Genomic DNA, 14,332 nt, shown 5'->3' with positions numbered 1-14,332 from the left:
TTGAATAATGAAATAGAATGGGTACATGCCCTCTGCATGCCAAAATAAGGTTTGGACCATCACATGTCACACACCCCTACATTCAGTGGATTCTGTTCCTCAAGGGGTCCTATGCTGCTTTCTGATCCAAAGTGGGGTGCCCTGGGTCAAATGCACATGCAGATACATGGGCCAGTTGCTGACCAAGGAGTAGCACTCCACAGAGAAGCTTCAAGGGGAAATTATAACCTGAGACTGACACATTTTTCATTCACAAATGGATCCACCAGGTCAGAATGAATTCTTATCTCTCTACAGATACCAATGTTCTACACCCAAGCATTTTCCTACTGCTCTAATCAAGCTGATGCACATTGTACCTTTGTATCTGCTCCTGTCTCGGAAACCCCCCCCCCCCACACACACACTTTCTGATGGGATATAATGACTCAAAGATTTCCATTTCAACTCTTACCTGACCACCCAAATTTTGACTCTTGAAAGGTCAGACTTCTCAAACATTTTAGTCTCTGGGGACAGTCTGCTCAATTATTGGGGAGTTAGCCCCATGTGACTTGTTCTGGGATGCACTGGACCTCAAACAACTTAAGAACTACACATAAAAACATAATTTCTTCTCTGGGCCAAAGATTTATGATTTGGGTTTATATGACTGCCCCTTTCAGCTCAAAGCAGGCAGAGCAAGGTGTGGTCTGGAGGCAGCTGAAAGGTCCAACAGGCAACTTGTCAGATTTGCCAGGTAGGTCCTGTGCAAAGGTAAACCAGCATCCACTCATACTGATCTGCTGTTGCAAACCACTTATACAGGGCATGGCAATCCCCAAGTCCTGATCCTGGAACTACTTCCAGCAATTGGGTCCTTGCATTCATCCCTCACCCTGCAAAGATCTCCCTTCTTCTCCCGGTTCCCTGTGAAAGTAAGCCTATAGATGAGAACTATATCTTCTCTCTTTGAATTCTTTCTCCTTTGCTTCAGGTGCGCTGGGTACTTGTTTTTTCTGGCTGTGCTGATGGCTCAGGTGGAAGGTTCTTTATCAGGAAATGAACTGCCTCTAGAACCTTTCTCCAGAGACTGTGCTTCAGACTGTCTGCGGTTGCTGTGTTTAGACCTGAACGGACAGATTCCTTTTCTCCCATGGAGTCCTCCTGTGCAGAAGGATGACTCCCCTGAATGTGGGGGGTATATGATTTGTTAACAGTGTTTATTTGTGTGAATGCACAGGCAAATGAGGCACAGCCCGCCAACAGAGCCATTTCAACATTCATTGCCCATTCCAGCCACAGATGTTTCCATGTGCATTACAGTTGTTGAAAACTCCAAGTCAGGGAGGCCCATGGAAAACTCCAGCAGATGTTGAGCCATCAAAAATCAGTTTCCTGAAAGTTTCTCATAGTAGGGAAGGCATAATTGCAAGTATTCAACAATATTGGTAGGAAACATTAGCCACTACTATTTTATTTTTATTTGAGGGCCATCTATGAGATTAAGTAGTATTTAAAAACAAAATGCCTTCCATGGGGATCCTTTCACATCTACATAACAAGAAACAAATGAGAAGGCAAGGGAAATATATTTGAAGTTGCATTAGGAAGTAGGCACACCTAACCCTAAGAACCTCAACAAACTCCCACTGCAACGTAGCTGGAGGTGACAAGCACAAATGCTATTTGTACACAATATTATATGTGAAAAACCAAAGTACAGAAGAAACCATAGTTCTTCTCTACACTGGCAAACTAACCCTGAGACATCTAATGGGATTTATTCCCTTTTAAACAAGTTTAGGATTGTTGCTCCTAGAGGAGATCGGCCCTGACTGCTCCTTAGAAGGCCAGATCCTGAAGATGCAACTCAAATACTTTGCCCACCTCATGAGAAGGAAGGACTCCCTGGAGAAGAGCCTAATGCTGGGAGCGATTGAGGGCAAAAGAAGAAGGGGACGACAGAGAATGAGGTGGCTGGATGGAGTCACTGAAGCAGTCGGTGCAAATTTAAAGGGACTCCAGGGAATGGTAGAGGACAGGAAGGCCTGGAGGATCATTGTCCATGGGGTCGTGATGGGTCGGACATGACTTCGCACCTAACAACAACAACAAGGATTGTTGCAGGTACAGTAACCCCTGTGGATTAATCCAGACATTCAAGAAAATCAGGAGCCATATTTTGCTTAATGACACCATTAAGTAAATGCTTCTACTGTTGCTGCCTAAGTAACAGCAGCCTAAGCCTTAGTGTGTTGAAACTTAGATTCATGGAAGGGATCCTTCTCCCCATGTCAAAATGTAGTTTTTCAGTATATTTTAAAAGAAGGAAAAACACTTCTATTTCCCTACATCACTGTGAAACAGTACCCGTGCATGCAGAAGTGCCCATGTGCTTCCAAACTGCCACAGTACATAGAGAAGTTTGAACCTGAAATATGTCTTGTGTGAGCAAGAGAAACCAGCACGTTCAGAATGAAGAGGGCTAGCACAATTAAATGTACAATTTAGCTTTCTTCTGGGCCTACTGGGAGAATGGACTCAAAAGTTATGCTGCAACAAACTTTCTTGGAAGTAAAACTCACAGGGCTTGCTTCTGAGTTAACTATATTTAGGGATGTATTGCACACACAATGCAAGTTATGTCTTTTCAGCAGCCATATGATCTGTGTTGCAGAATATTGCAGAAGGGAACCCAGAGCAGGATTTCATGATCCGGCTGCGGCAATGGCTTTATAGTGCTGCAGTCTTGAGGACATCACACTCAGAGTGTATGAAGGTTCCTGGATAGGATTTCCCCATGTGGCTGTGCCACTGAATCTGAGAGGAGCACCCGGGCATTCTTTGCAACCCTTCTCTCCTGCTGTGTCTTTGGAAGTCAATATTGTGATTTTCTGACTGTTTGGGACTGCCTGCCTGTGCAGCTGACTCACTGCTACCTGAGGATCAAAGACCTTTCCTAGGAGACTACCTTTCTTGTTTGCTTGCTCAACCTTACCAGTGCGTCCCGCCCTTATCTGAGGAATTTGAGAAAGGGTGAAATAGGCTTTTCCTGTGAGCCTGGGAGATTAGCGAAACAGCCTCTTGCTAATTTCTTAACAGAGAGGCGATCAGGCCTCCTTCCAGTCTGACGTCTAGCATTTCTGCTTTGTCACTCCGTGTTTAGAAGGGCATTCTGCACATGATCAGAAGTACTCTGAATTGCCTCCCCGGACCAACTCCTGCATGAAAAATAGGTTCCGCAGCTGCATCCAAATAAGTTCCCGTGAGTAACCAGTAACTGCCTTTCGCTCCATTTTTAAACCCTTCCCTCCTTGTTGCTGAAGGCTAGGGGCAGGACGAGGGGCCGTCGTATACCCAAGGTTTGGGGAGCAGTGCTCACCCCATGGCGCGGCTAGTAAGAGCCAAAGGAGGCTGTGCGGCGTTTTCACCCGAGAGGCTCCCCGCGCCCGGCATACTCGGAGGCTGCGCCTTGGAGCTCAACTTTCCGCGAAGGGTCGTCGCGCGCCACTTGATGCAACTCCCCTGACTGAAGGCGGACTCTCCCCTTCCTGGCGCATTGCTGGAAGGCAGCAAACTCTGTAGCGAGGTTTGCGCCGCAACTTTCCCTTGCACGCGCTCGAGATGTCCCGTGGCGCAGGAAGGACTGCATGTGTGGCTAGCAAAGTGCACTACACGCCAGCATTCCAGAAGGGATGATTCACTGGGTTCTTTGTTTAATCTGGTGGTTAGCAATCACTCATTTAAGCGTAATGGCTCCGATTTATGATTTTAGCCAGCACATGCGTAATTTATTCCACTGATTCATGTCATTTCCCTTTTTAAAATTTCGCAATCCGAACGACCCGCGACCCGGCAAGCTTTGTGCTTTATCATAGCAACGGCGTTCTACGCACCATTAAAGTTCTCCCCAAACCACACCCCAGATCTCCCCCCCCCGCCATTTCCAGGCATTTCCCTGGAACAGACAACCCTAATTTCTCCTGGTTTTCTTATATTGCCACTCGTCCCCGAAAACACAGAATCTCTGCCTTTTCTTGTATGCTTAATAGCCGCGAGGGGACGAACCCCCCTAACAATATGTTGACAGATCCAGCAGTAGATCTGCTACATAAGGTGATTTGGCCCCTATGTTCCAGTCGCCTGGGGAATGTTTTTGGGTGCGTGCGTGCACGAAGCACTTTCAGGTGGCTTCCGATTTAGCGCAGCCCTATGAATTAATAGCCTCCCAAACGTCCTCTTAACAGACTTGCTCAGGTCTTGCAAACTGGGGGCAAATTGAGTCAATCCACTTCATGTTGGCTCTTCCCCTTTTGCTGCTGCCTCTAGACCAAAGAGCTGTTCCAAAGGAAACTTGCAGGGTCGAGCAGTTCCTTTCTCTTCTCTCCCGGGAGTTTCTCTCTCTCTCCGCCCCCCCCCCCCCCCCCCCGGTTTACAGCATTCGCCTCAGCGCCGCCAACTCTGAGCCGCTCTTTATGCGCTTTTTACGCACTACTTCCTTGCAAGGGGAAAGTTTCTGTCTCCACAGCGTTGCTGTGCAGAGGGCAAGGAAGGCAGAGAGGGGAGCCAAGAAGGTGGCTCTTCGCCGTGCTCCCAGCCGGCACAGGTTGTGTCGCTCACCCGCCTCAGGCCCGCGGGCTTTTTGCCCGCCAGTCTCAGCGTCTCCCTGGCCGAGAGGGGGAAGAAGGGGAGGAGGGAAAGGGGGCGGGGGTCCCTGGCGAGGCGTGGCCGAGGGGCGGGCGCGGCGACCGTCGAGGGCCCCTTTGTTCGGGCGGGCGGGAGGAGAGGGAGTGTTGCTGCTGCTGCCGCTGCTGGGCGGGAGTCTTTGTGAGGTTCCTCCGACGGCCACGCTGTGAGTGGGGCTGGGGGCGGCGGGGAGGCCCTTTGGAGGCTGCTGGGTTCGGGGCTCGCTGGCTCCTTTGCCGGAGAGGCTTGCGTGGCGTGCTCGCCTTGCTTCTCTCGAGGAAAAGGGGGAGGGCGTTACGGTGCTGGGGGACGGGGGGACGTGTGTTTATTTGGTCCCCCCCAAAAAACGCAACCCTAGAATTGGGGGTTGTTGGGGCAGACATCCCATAATATGCCTTTTGAGGAATTTTGCCTCTCGGTGTCACAGTGCTAACCCTAGCCTTGCATCTGACGAAGGGAGCGTTGACTCTCGGAAGCCCGTACCCCGAAAATCTTGTTGGCCTGTAATATGTTAACGGACTCAAATCTACCAATGCTCATTCTATATCCATGTGGCTGCTGCTTTGTTTTATTTAACCGTTGCATTATTTCGCATCATATCACCGACCACTAATATTGTTTAGAAGCGGCGGAATAGGGGAGTGCTGCGGGTTAAATTCGCTTTTAAAGCATCTTGATTGTGCAGATGGAGAGGAAATCAAAGAATAGAAAGGTGTTATCTGTCTTGAGAAAGTACTTCAGGTGAGCAAAGTGGAAGCCTCTGTGGCTGTGTCTCCTTTAGAAGTGCTTTTTCCAAATCTCCCCCACCTCCATTGTGCGTGGCTTTGTTTGGGGCAAGATACAATTAAGGGACAGGAGAGACCCTGTTCTTGAGCAGCTCCTGGAACACTGGGACTGAAGCCCCATGGGCTGGACTTAGCAAGAGCGGATGGTGGTTATCGGATAGTATTCTTTTTATCCAGATGGAATAGTAAATAAAGAAGAAAGGTCAGATTAGAATGTGCCTCTCCCCCATTTATTATCCATTAGCCCAGATATGACCCCCCCCTAAAAAAAGTCTTTTGGAAATCTAGGGTGAGCCACCATTCTTGATCTGTTGGTGGATAGCAAATGCTGAACTTGATTCTTATTTTGATATTTGTACCCCACTTTCCCCCCAAAGGAGACCCAGAGCAGCTTTTACAGCATGTTTCTCTCCACTTCTGTTCTATCCTCAGGACTGCAATTCCATGAGGTAGGTTTGCCTGAGAGAGAGTGTCTGGCCCAGGGCCGCTCAGCAAGCTTCCCTATTCAAACCTGCCTCTTCCAGTCCTTAGTCTGACGCTCTAACCACTATGCTACACTACGCAAGTTCTTGGAGCCTGACGTTTGAAGGTACAGGGCTCCACCAAGCCCAGACAAACACGAAAGGAAGTCGGGTTATGCCATTTGCAGAGTGGATTCAGTGTTTTCACACTTTACCTTTTAACGGTTCCTCTGTGAGATATGTAGGGTTTTCATGTGCTTGCATTGTTCAGTTATACTCACGTGGGAGCTGCACTTGGCACTGACTTCCCAGTCAGTGCCGTGTAATTGACGTGGCCCTCAGACAGGACACCTTGTCCCACAGCTTCCTGGAGAGGCCAGGCTTATTTTAGATTATTGTAATGTAGGTGCCCTGCTTCCTTACCTGTATGAGAGTCTGGTGTCCTGATCAGCTTCATGTTTCTCCCCCCCCCCCCAGCCTACCCACCCACCCACATAGCTCCAGACATGATTTAAAGTGGCCTGGCTGGGTTATGCTGACTGGGAAGACATTCCCTTTTCATTCGTTGGCAGACCTTGCCTTTGAAATAGCTCCCCCAACCACTCTGAGCCTTTCTGTACCTTTCTCTGTGTCAGCATTCAAACTAATCTGGATCCCTGATTGGTTCTGCCACTGAACTCTAGATGTATGGCCAATGTTGATTTGAATTGTGCTGAATTGGACCAAGTCCGGTACTGACTGAAAGGATGGGTCTAGTTTGGGCAAATAAGAGTAATTTCCGTAAGCTTTTTGTCACAACTTCAGATTGCCCTTTCCACTTTCTTTGAATACAGACTTGTAAATAACTTCTCCCCTGGTAACCTTCCCTAAGAATCACCTCCAGGCAGTCAGGCAAAAAAAATATAATCCAGAAGTATTGTTATTTTCTATATTTTCAGTCTTCTGTCCACACTTGGGACTGCATTTGCACAGGCCAGCCGCTGGAAGCTCTCTTACAGTTACTCTAGTATTTTTTTTTTAAATCACAGGGGAAGCTCCTCCCCTGCAGAGATCATTACAGGCCATTTCCCCATCTAACACTCATGTGCTTTGCCAGGAGGAGCTCCCCCCTTTCCCTCAAATGCCTTCTCCACACGCCTCCCCAGTGTGTTTTTCTCAGAATGGGAGCTGGAGTCTGGTCAGGGTACACTGGTGGCTCCAGCAGCTTGTTAACTATCAGAACCATCTTCAGCACCATGGTAAAAATCTATGCCTCCACCCACTTGGCAAAGTAATCATTATTTTTCTTCACCTAGACCTCAAGAATGGGTTGACTGTGAATTCCACAAAGCACCTCCTGGTCCAAGGCACTCCTTTGCATGGAAATGTGATGCCAGTTAGGTATCCTTCTGTAAACTGTTCTCTTTTATGGGGCACACATTCCAAGTAAGAACAAGCTTTGTGGGCTGACTCCCCTTTTGGCCTGGGCCCAGATTTACCATTGGATCCTCCCTTGATGACATTGTAGGGGATCTCCCTGGCTCCAAGGTAAGGAGCTCTGTAGTCTCCCAATATGGAACTACACAGAAGACGGAAGATGAAAACAGGGCTTCACATAACTGATGTTTGAGATACCTTCTATGCCGGTACCCATTACCTCCCTTCTACCCCTCTGTGAGTTCATAAGATGCAGTTACATTCATGATACTTGAGATGGCTCAGGAAGACTGGAGGAGAGCTGCTCCCTGTGGATCACTTGAGTATTAGATGGGAAAACAGCCTCTAATGAGCTCTGCAGGGGGGAGGGGGTTTCCCTTTGGAGTGATAAAATACTAGAGTAGCTGTAAGAGAGCCTCTATTGGCTGGCCTGTACAGGAGCAGTCCCAGTGTGTGCGTGCACAGAGGACACCTCGATGAACAATAGGTGCAGGTCAAAGCAACCCTGTGGGTTTTTTAAAGAATGTGATCATGCTGGGGATTTCTCACAAGGGTATCAAGGGTTCTTTAAGAGAATATTGTGGGTAAGTATTTTTTGTGGATGCGTTTGCTAAAGCTACTGTAGTGTAGTAGTTAGAGTGACAGAGGTGGATCTGGGATGCTCCAGTTTGATTTTCCACTCTGTGTGAACCTGCTGAGTGATCTTGGGCTAGTCACAGATGCGCAGCCTAGCCTAGCCTCCTTCACAGGGTTGTCATGAGGCTAAAATGAAAAAGAAGAGATGATGTCAGCTACTTTGTGTCCCCATTTAGAGAGGAAGGTGGGATAGAGCCAATTAAATAGATAAATAAGGCTGCTTTGCAAGGGTGAGACCAGTAGCAGCCTCCCAGTCTCTTTGAAGTGGCTTCCATGCCATCCTAAACTTGCCACCCCCTTTTCTCTCAATAGCTTCTGTAAAGCAGGAGGTGTGGGAGAAGATGCTTCCACAGTGAGTCTGTGCCTTGTCTTTATGCCCCTTCCCCACCTGTGTGATATCCGTTCTGCCCTGGGGTGGGAAGCTTGAGGTCACGCATAGTTTTCATTCTTTTCAAGCCACAAAGGTCTGGCTTCATTGCAGAACTTCCTGGCTGCATTTGTGAGACTTGAGCATGTTTGCATGTTCCAGTTTGAGAGAAGCGGTATGCACGCAGAGTGCATTGGTTATTCCGAACTCTTCAACCGTTGCGCTGTTCAAATTGAGAATCTCTCACACGGCAGTCTTCTGTTTGGATTTATGTCCTGGAACCTATGCATTGCAGTACTTTGGACACAAAAATATGTTTTTCTTTAAAATACGAGAGCAGTGCATTTGAAAGGCTGTTGCTTGCATGCATGTGCTTTTGATACCCGTACTTGCATAGAAAATGTAACGTGAGAGAATTAAAGTGAGGAACTATAGCAGTACAGGCTTCTCAAAAGAACAGTAGGATAGTTCAGAGATACTTTTCATCTTGTTTGTGGAATGTTATAAGCACAATCCTTGTTCTTCCCCTTCCTAGGAAGCCTCTGCCTGTCTTTGAGACTGTGGTGTGAATGCAGCCTCAGCTCCTTTGTATGTCAGTGTGTAACGTTCAGATATGCAGACTGTATCTTCACTGTCTCCCCAGCTATCTAAGCCCTCTTCCTGTCCCCTGGTGATGGGGGCAGGAAGCAGAACAGCTGGGCATTCTCCAGTTCTTCACCTTGTACCGGCTGAGCATAAGCGTAGCATCAGCTTCTCCCTCAGAGCTGCTACCATGTGGGCACCTCCTTTGCTTCAGGATGCTACATTGTATGTGATCACTGGGGCATCACGCCCATCCCAGCGCACCAGGACATGGCATCCATCCAACAGCTGAGACAGGCCTTCAAGGGAGGCATTTTTGCCAAACCTTTGCATGCATTCAGCCTCTGGGCTGCTGGCACTTTAGGAGGCCGGGCAGGAAGCACTACCCATGCGTGGCATTTCCACATTCTTGTCTCCATATCTCTGTCCCTCCCGCCCAAATCTCTTTTCAGTTCTATCTGGCACCATGTATACATTTGCGTGGGTTGTGGTTATGTGTCTTTTGTGCATACTAAGCTGTGGACTTTAGAGGAGAGAGCCTTTGTTGATTGCCTTCCCAGGACTGGGCCTGTAATTTTGGGGGAGAGGTAGAAGGGAGAGGTCCAGTGTTTTCAGACGTTTGTGACGGTGAGGCTAATTTTGGGATGGGAATCCTGTGCCTTGAGTCATTACCACTCATCTGGTTTTGCATGGCACTGACTGTGTTTACCATGGCTTGTACCTGTGGCATTGAGCCATGTTTACAGGCAAGTTGCTTGTACATTTATCTGTCTAATACATATCCCTGCTTCCCACACAGGCATTGAGCTCAACCTTACCTCTCAAATTACTGCTTATGTGTGTGGGGGTGTCCCACATGATGCTAGTGTGCGGTCATCCTCCTCCTGGATTCTTTCCTGCCTCACGGTATTTTCCCTCAGATCTACTTTGGTGTGACTGGATTCAAAATGAGTCTGGTTCCTGTAGAGATGGGAAGCTGCCCTACATTGTAGTGCTACAATTAGCACAGTTTTTTTTTTTTAAAGGCAGGGGGGAAATCCTTTGGTGATGTGAAGGAATAGGTGGGGACAGAGGGAAACCAAAGGAAACAGTTCTCTCATGTGGAGGCTCCATTGCATCTGCTTTGTAGCAGAATTAAGCGTGATATGGAGAATTATCCTCCTATGAAGTCAGTCATATATATGAAGTTTTGCCTGTCTGGGTACTCATAAAATGGTTGGCTTTCCCCTGAGTAAAGAAGGATTTGTGAAGCAGCTCTCATTTGTTGGCCCCTGAGGAATTCAGCCGGCTGCCCTATGAAAGGGATTGTGGAATTGTGCTATGAGTTGCTGTTGCCTGTGGGTTTTGTGGACTCAGTTGGGTGGGACTGTGAGTTGTTCTCCATCCCGGGGCCCTTGGGAGTTGACAGGAAGCCTTAAGATGACATTTCTGCTTAACCTTCTGCCTACTCTGTTTCCGTGTGTCTTGGCTGCAGGCCTGAGCTGAGCCACGATGAGCTGGAGTTTCCTGACGCGCCTCCTTGAGGAGATCAACCAGCATTCCACTTTTGTGGGGAAAGTGTGGCTCACTGTGCTGATTGTCTTCCGCATTGTGCTGACTGCTGTAGGGGGAGAGTCCATCTACTATGATGAGCAGAGCAAGTTTGTGTGCAACACGCAGCAGCCGGGCTGTGAGAACGTCTGCTATGATGCCTTCGCCCCGCTCTCCCACGTCCGCTTCTGGATCTTCCAGATCATCTTGATAGCCACTCCCTCCGTCATGTACCTGGGCTTTGCCTTGCACCGACTCTCGCACCAGCCCCCTCAGAGAAGCAGAGCGCCCGTGGTGCGACGAGGCGCAGTCCGCGACTATGAGGAGAAGGAGGACAACGATGAGGAGGACCCCATGATTTTTGAGGAGGTGGAGCCAGAGAAGGAGGCGAAGGCCGCTGGGGGCCAGAGACACGATGGCCGCCGGCGGATCAAGGACGATGGGCTGATGACTGCCTACGTGCTGCAGCTGCTGTGCCGCTCTGCGCTGGAGGTGGGCTTCCTGCTGGGCCAGTACGTGCTCTACCACTTTGAGGTGAACCCTTCATACGTGTGCAGCCGGAGCCCCTGCCCCCACACGGTCGACTGCTTCGTCTCGCGTCCCACTGAAAAAACCATCTTCCTCCTCATCATGTATGCTGTGAGTGGCCTTTGTCTGTTTCTCAACATCTGTGAGCTGTGCCACTTGGGCGTGGGTGGGATCCGGGACGCCTTCCGGAGCTCCAGCAAGGATTCCGGTGTTGCTCACAGGCACCACTGCCCCTCGAAGGATCCCAGTGCACCCCCTACCTACCATTCTCTCAAGAAGGAGGCCTCAAAGAGCCAGCTAACCAAGGACAAACTGGCTTATGCTGGAGAGAGCTTGACAGGCATGGCCACCGGACACTATGCTGCTCCAGCGGGCCTCCCGAGCCATGAACTGGAACGGCTGCGCAAGCACCTTAGGATGGCACAGGAGCACCTGGAATTGGCCTTCCACCTCCAGCCGCTGGACACTGCCAGCCCCTCGCGTAGCAGCAGCCCAGAGTCAAATGGGCTGGCTGCAGAACAGAACCGCCTCAACTTGGCACATGAGAAGGAAGGAGCTGCCTGCGAGCGGACAACTGGTGAGTTGGGTTGGTGACGGGCTCTCCTTTGGCACCTGACTCTGGCATCCTGGTGCAATGACCTGTTCCAGCTGGGAAGGGTGAGGATTTGTCATGTTGCCAGGTTCCACTTTAGACGCAGAGGTCAAGAGTTCTCTTGGCGTGGAACGGAGTGTAGTTTTGCTCTTTGGATTCTGAGGCACTGACTGGGTCCAACTGAATGTATAAGTAAAGACCACTACATCTTTGAGGAAGCATAATTTGGTCAGGAAACGATTTGGATTAAAACTAGGTATCTGGCCACACTAAATGGTGGTAGCTGACAGTAGGTATAGCGAATACCAGTGAAGTCAGACAGACACACTCGGAGTGGTGTGATGGAATTCTTGAAATATGCAGGGAGCATCACTTCTCTCATCATTCTGCATGGTTGGCCTAAGATAGCTGCTCTGTGCAGTCGCCCAGGTACAGGGGGGTGGGGGTGGGGGTAAGCACTGTGGTAGATGTGTAGTGTCTAACATGTTGCTGAGATGCATGGCACACTGAAGCTGCTTATGAAGCAATTCTTAGAGATAGAACAAATTTAGAGTCTAGTGGCACCTTTAAGACCAATACATTTTATTCTAAGGTGTGACGAAATGCCCCCCCCCTGTGCTATTGCAAAAGGACAGTTTTTTTCCCTCTGGGCTGGGGGAGAGAGAGGGGCAGGGGCTGCTAAGCCCCTGTTCACCTTCCCTTTCACATGTTAATTGACCTGGCCAGAAAGCAGGTACCTGGAGGGGGTGAGGGAGAGCTCCTTCTTCCCAGGATTCCTAGGTGAAGGGCTTCTTGTGGGGGAAGGGGGACAGAAGTATATCTGATCCTGAGCACAGGAAGGAAGGGTCTTTGGTGCTTTTGGCTGGTGGTCTTTGCCTGCTCTTGGAAGAAGAGGTGAGCAGCCATCTTTTACAAGTGAGGAAAGCAATGAGACCTTGGAACCTCTTTAAGCAAGGGTGCCTGCCCTGTACTTAACACCAGATAGGGTATGTTTAGCAGAGGGGCAGAAGGACTGTGTTTCATCCAGTTTCTTTGGGTCTGTGCTGTGCTATAGATTAACTCTGTGCTGTGCTATAGATTTGCTTTTTAAACCTTGTCATTTCAGTAAATCTTGTATAAATTGGAAGTGGTTCTCTGATCCACGTGGTGCTCCCCTGTCTTGGAAATGCTAGCGGAAGTGCTAAGGGAAGACCCAGAGGGTGGACCCTTGCAGAATCTCATCCCTCACAGTGCTCAGAAGCTGGGGCTGTGGGAGACCCCAGAGAGGAGAGGCCTCGGGTGTGGAAGGGGCAGCTAGGGGTCCTGGCTCCTCCAGCTGCCACCCTGTGCTTTAGCCAGGTGGTGGCAGCCAGAGAATTTGTTTTGCCACTTGCCTGAAGTGGCAGATCAGGGGGTGGGCAAGGACGGAACGGGGCCTGCAAGGTAGAATTGGGCTGGTTCTGCCACATAAGGTATGAGCTTTCGTGTGCGTGCACTCTTCCTCAGATACAAGAGGATGGAATGGAAGTGATCAGTTCATACTGTGATGGTAAATTAACATACAGCATAATGAATGGAATATGTTAACCATTTTCATTATGTTGTGTGTTAATTTACCCTCACACTTTCCTATAAGTATGAACTGGTAACTTCCATACCATCCTATGGTATCTGAGGAAGAGTGCATGCACACAAAAGCTCATACCTTAGAATAAAACTTTGTTGATCTTAAACGTGCCACTGGACTCTAAATTTGTTCTGCTTCAGACCAACACAGCTACTCACTTGAATCAGTTCTTAGAGATGACAGAGGGGGATAGTCATGGGTATAGGTGAGGAACCCACAAGCATGGGGAGGGGGAAGGGCTGTTCCTACGATCAAAGTAAGAATTGTGATTTGTTTTCCCTCCCTTTTACCAGGTCTCTGAAACGCTGGGCCTCACTGGGCAGCTGCACAGATGACAACAGGAAGCGTCTGTGAAGAATTGGCAGCGTGAACATCTGTTCCTAACTTGAAGCTTGAAAATGACTGTGTGGGTGGAATGACAAGGATGGACTTTTAATTCTTGTGTATCTGAGGGAAAGAGAAGGGAAAACATGATCCTCAACATCTCTGAAGCCTTATGGGGCTTCAGAGGCTGTTGTAGGACTCCTTCAGAAGCCTATCTCTGTGTATGTATGAGAATGTGTGCCTTTCTCTTAAGGATCTAAATGGGAAACTTATTTTTTTACTTTGCAGAATAATACTTTGTAGAGGTGCTATTTTGGCCCCCTTCCCTGCTGGCTGCCTTCTGCCCGGGGTGTCTTCCTTTGGGTGGGACTGGATAGGTGAGTGCATCGCAGCTTCCCTGCTGCTCCTCTGGGTGGTTTATTGGATACAAGGACATAGAAGAAAACAACAAGAAGATGCCCAAAACCTCCTGGATTCATCCACATCACCAAGCACAAGCACGGCATCCTTTCCCTCATCTTCCTCTCCCCATTCCAGGTCATGGAAGTTGGCGGTGGTTGGGCCAAAGATAACTTCGTTGCATTCCCAGATGTTCGCTTTAGGCAGCATCTGCCCTCTTGCCCTCTATGGGGTGCTTTGCTGGGATCCCTCCCTCCATTGCAATGGGATCACAGTAACATTTTGATCATCTCAGCGACTGATGTACAATGTATTTGTATTTTTATCTTTTGTTAATTTTACTGGACTAGTATGAATTTTTGTGTTTTTTTTTATACACATGCATCTATATATATATTTGGTAAAAATGAGATTGTTTTCTAGGAATTCTGAGTATCC

The 14,332-nt window shown here is 48.8% G+C and overlaps 1 protein-coding gene across 4 annotated transcripts; it reads left to right on the top strand.

The window, feature by feature from the left end:
- The first annotated feature begins 3,038 nt into the window (after positions 1-3,038).
- LOC143829630 (gap junction gamma-1 protein-like) lies at positions 3,039-14,320 on the top strand. Of its 4 annotated transcripts, none has more exons than XM_077320831.1 (3): positions 3,039-3,247; positions 10,390-11,550; positions 13,465-14,320. In XM_077320831.1, exons 2-3 carry the CDS (start codon positions 10,407-10,409, stop codon positions 13,470-13,472), a joined length of 1,152 nt encoding a protein of 383 aa, XP_077176946.1. In that variant the 5' UTR covers positions 3,039-3,247; positions 10,390-10,406; the 3' UTR covers positions 13,473-14,320. The 4 variants fall into 4 exon arrangements, with proteins under 4 accessions (XP_077176946.1, XP_077176947.1, XP_077176945.1 ...); XM_077320832.1 differs by lacking the exon at positions 3,039-3,247 and adding an exon at positions 4,459-4,588; XM_077320830.1 differs by lacking the exon at positions 3,039-3,247 and adding an exon at positions 4,705-4,834.
- The last annotated feature ends 12 nt before the right edge of the window (positions 14,321-14,332 follow it).

This window comes from Paroedura picta, chromosome 2 (genome assembly GCF_049243985.1).
Source record: "Paroedura picta isolate Pp20150507F chromosome 2, Ppicta_v3.0, whole genome shotgun sequence".
NCBI lineage: Eukaryota > Metazoa > Chordata > Lepidosauria > Squamata > Gekkonidae > Paroedura > Paroedura picta.
This window is presented reverse-complemented; position numbering and strand designations above follow the sequence as displayed.

What these genes read in the sequence shown, in the direction of transcription:
- LOC143829630 (XM_077320831.1), top strand. Translation starts at nt 10,407, where the DNA reads ATGAGCTGGAGTTTCCTGACGCGCCTCCTTGAGGAGATCAACCAGCAT.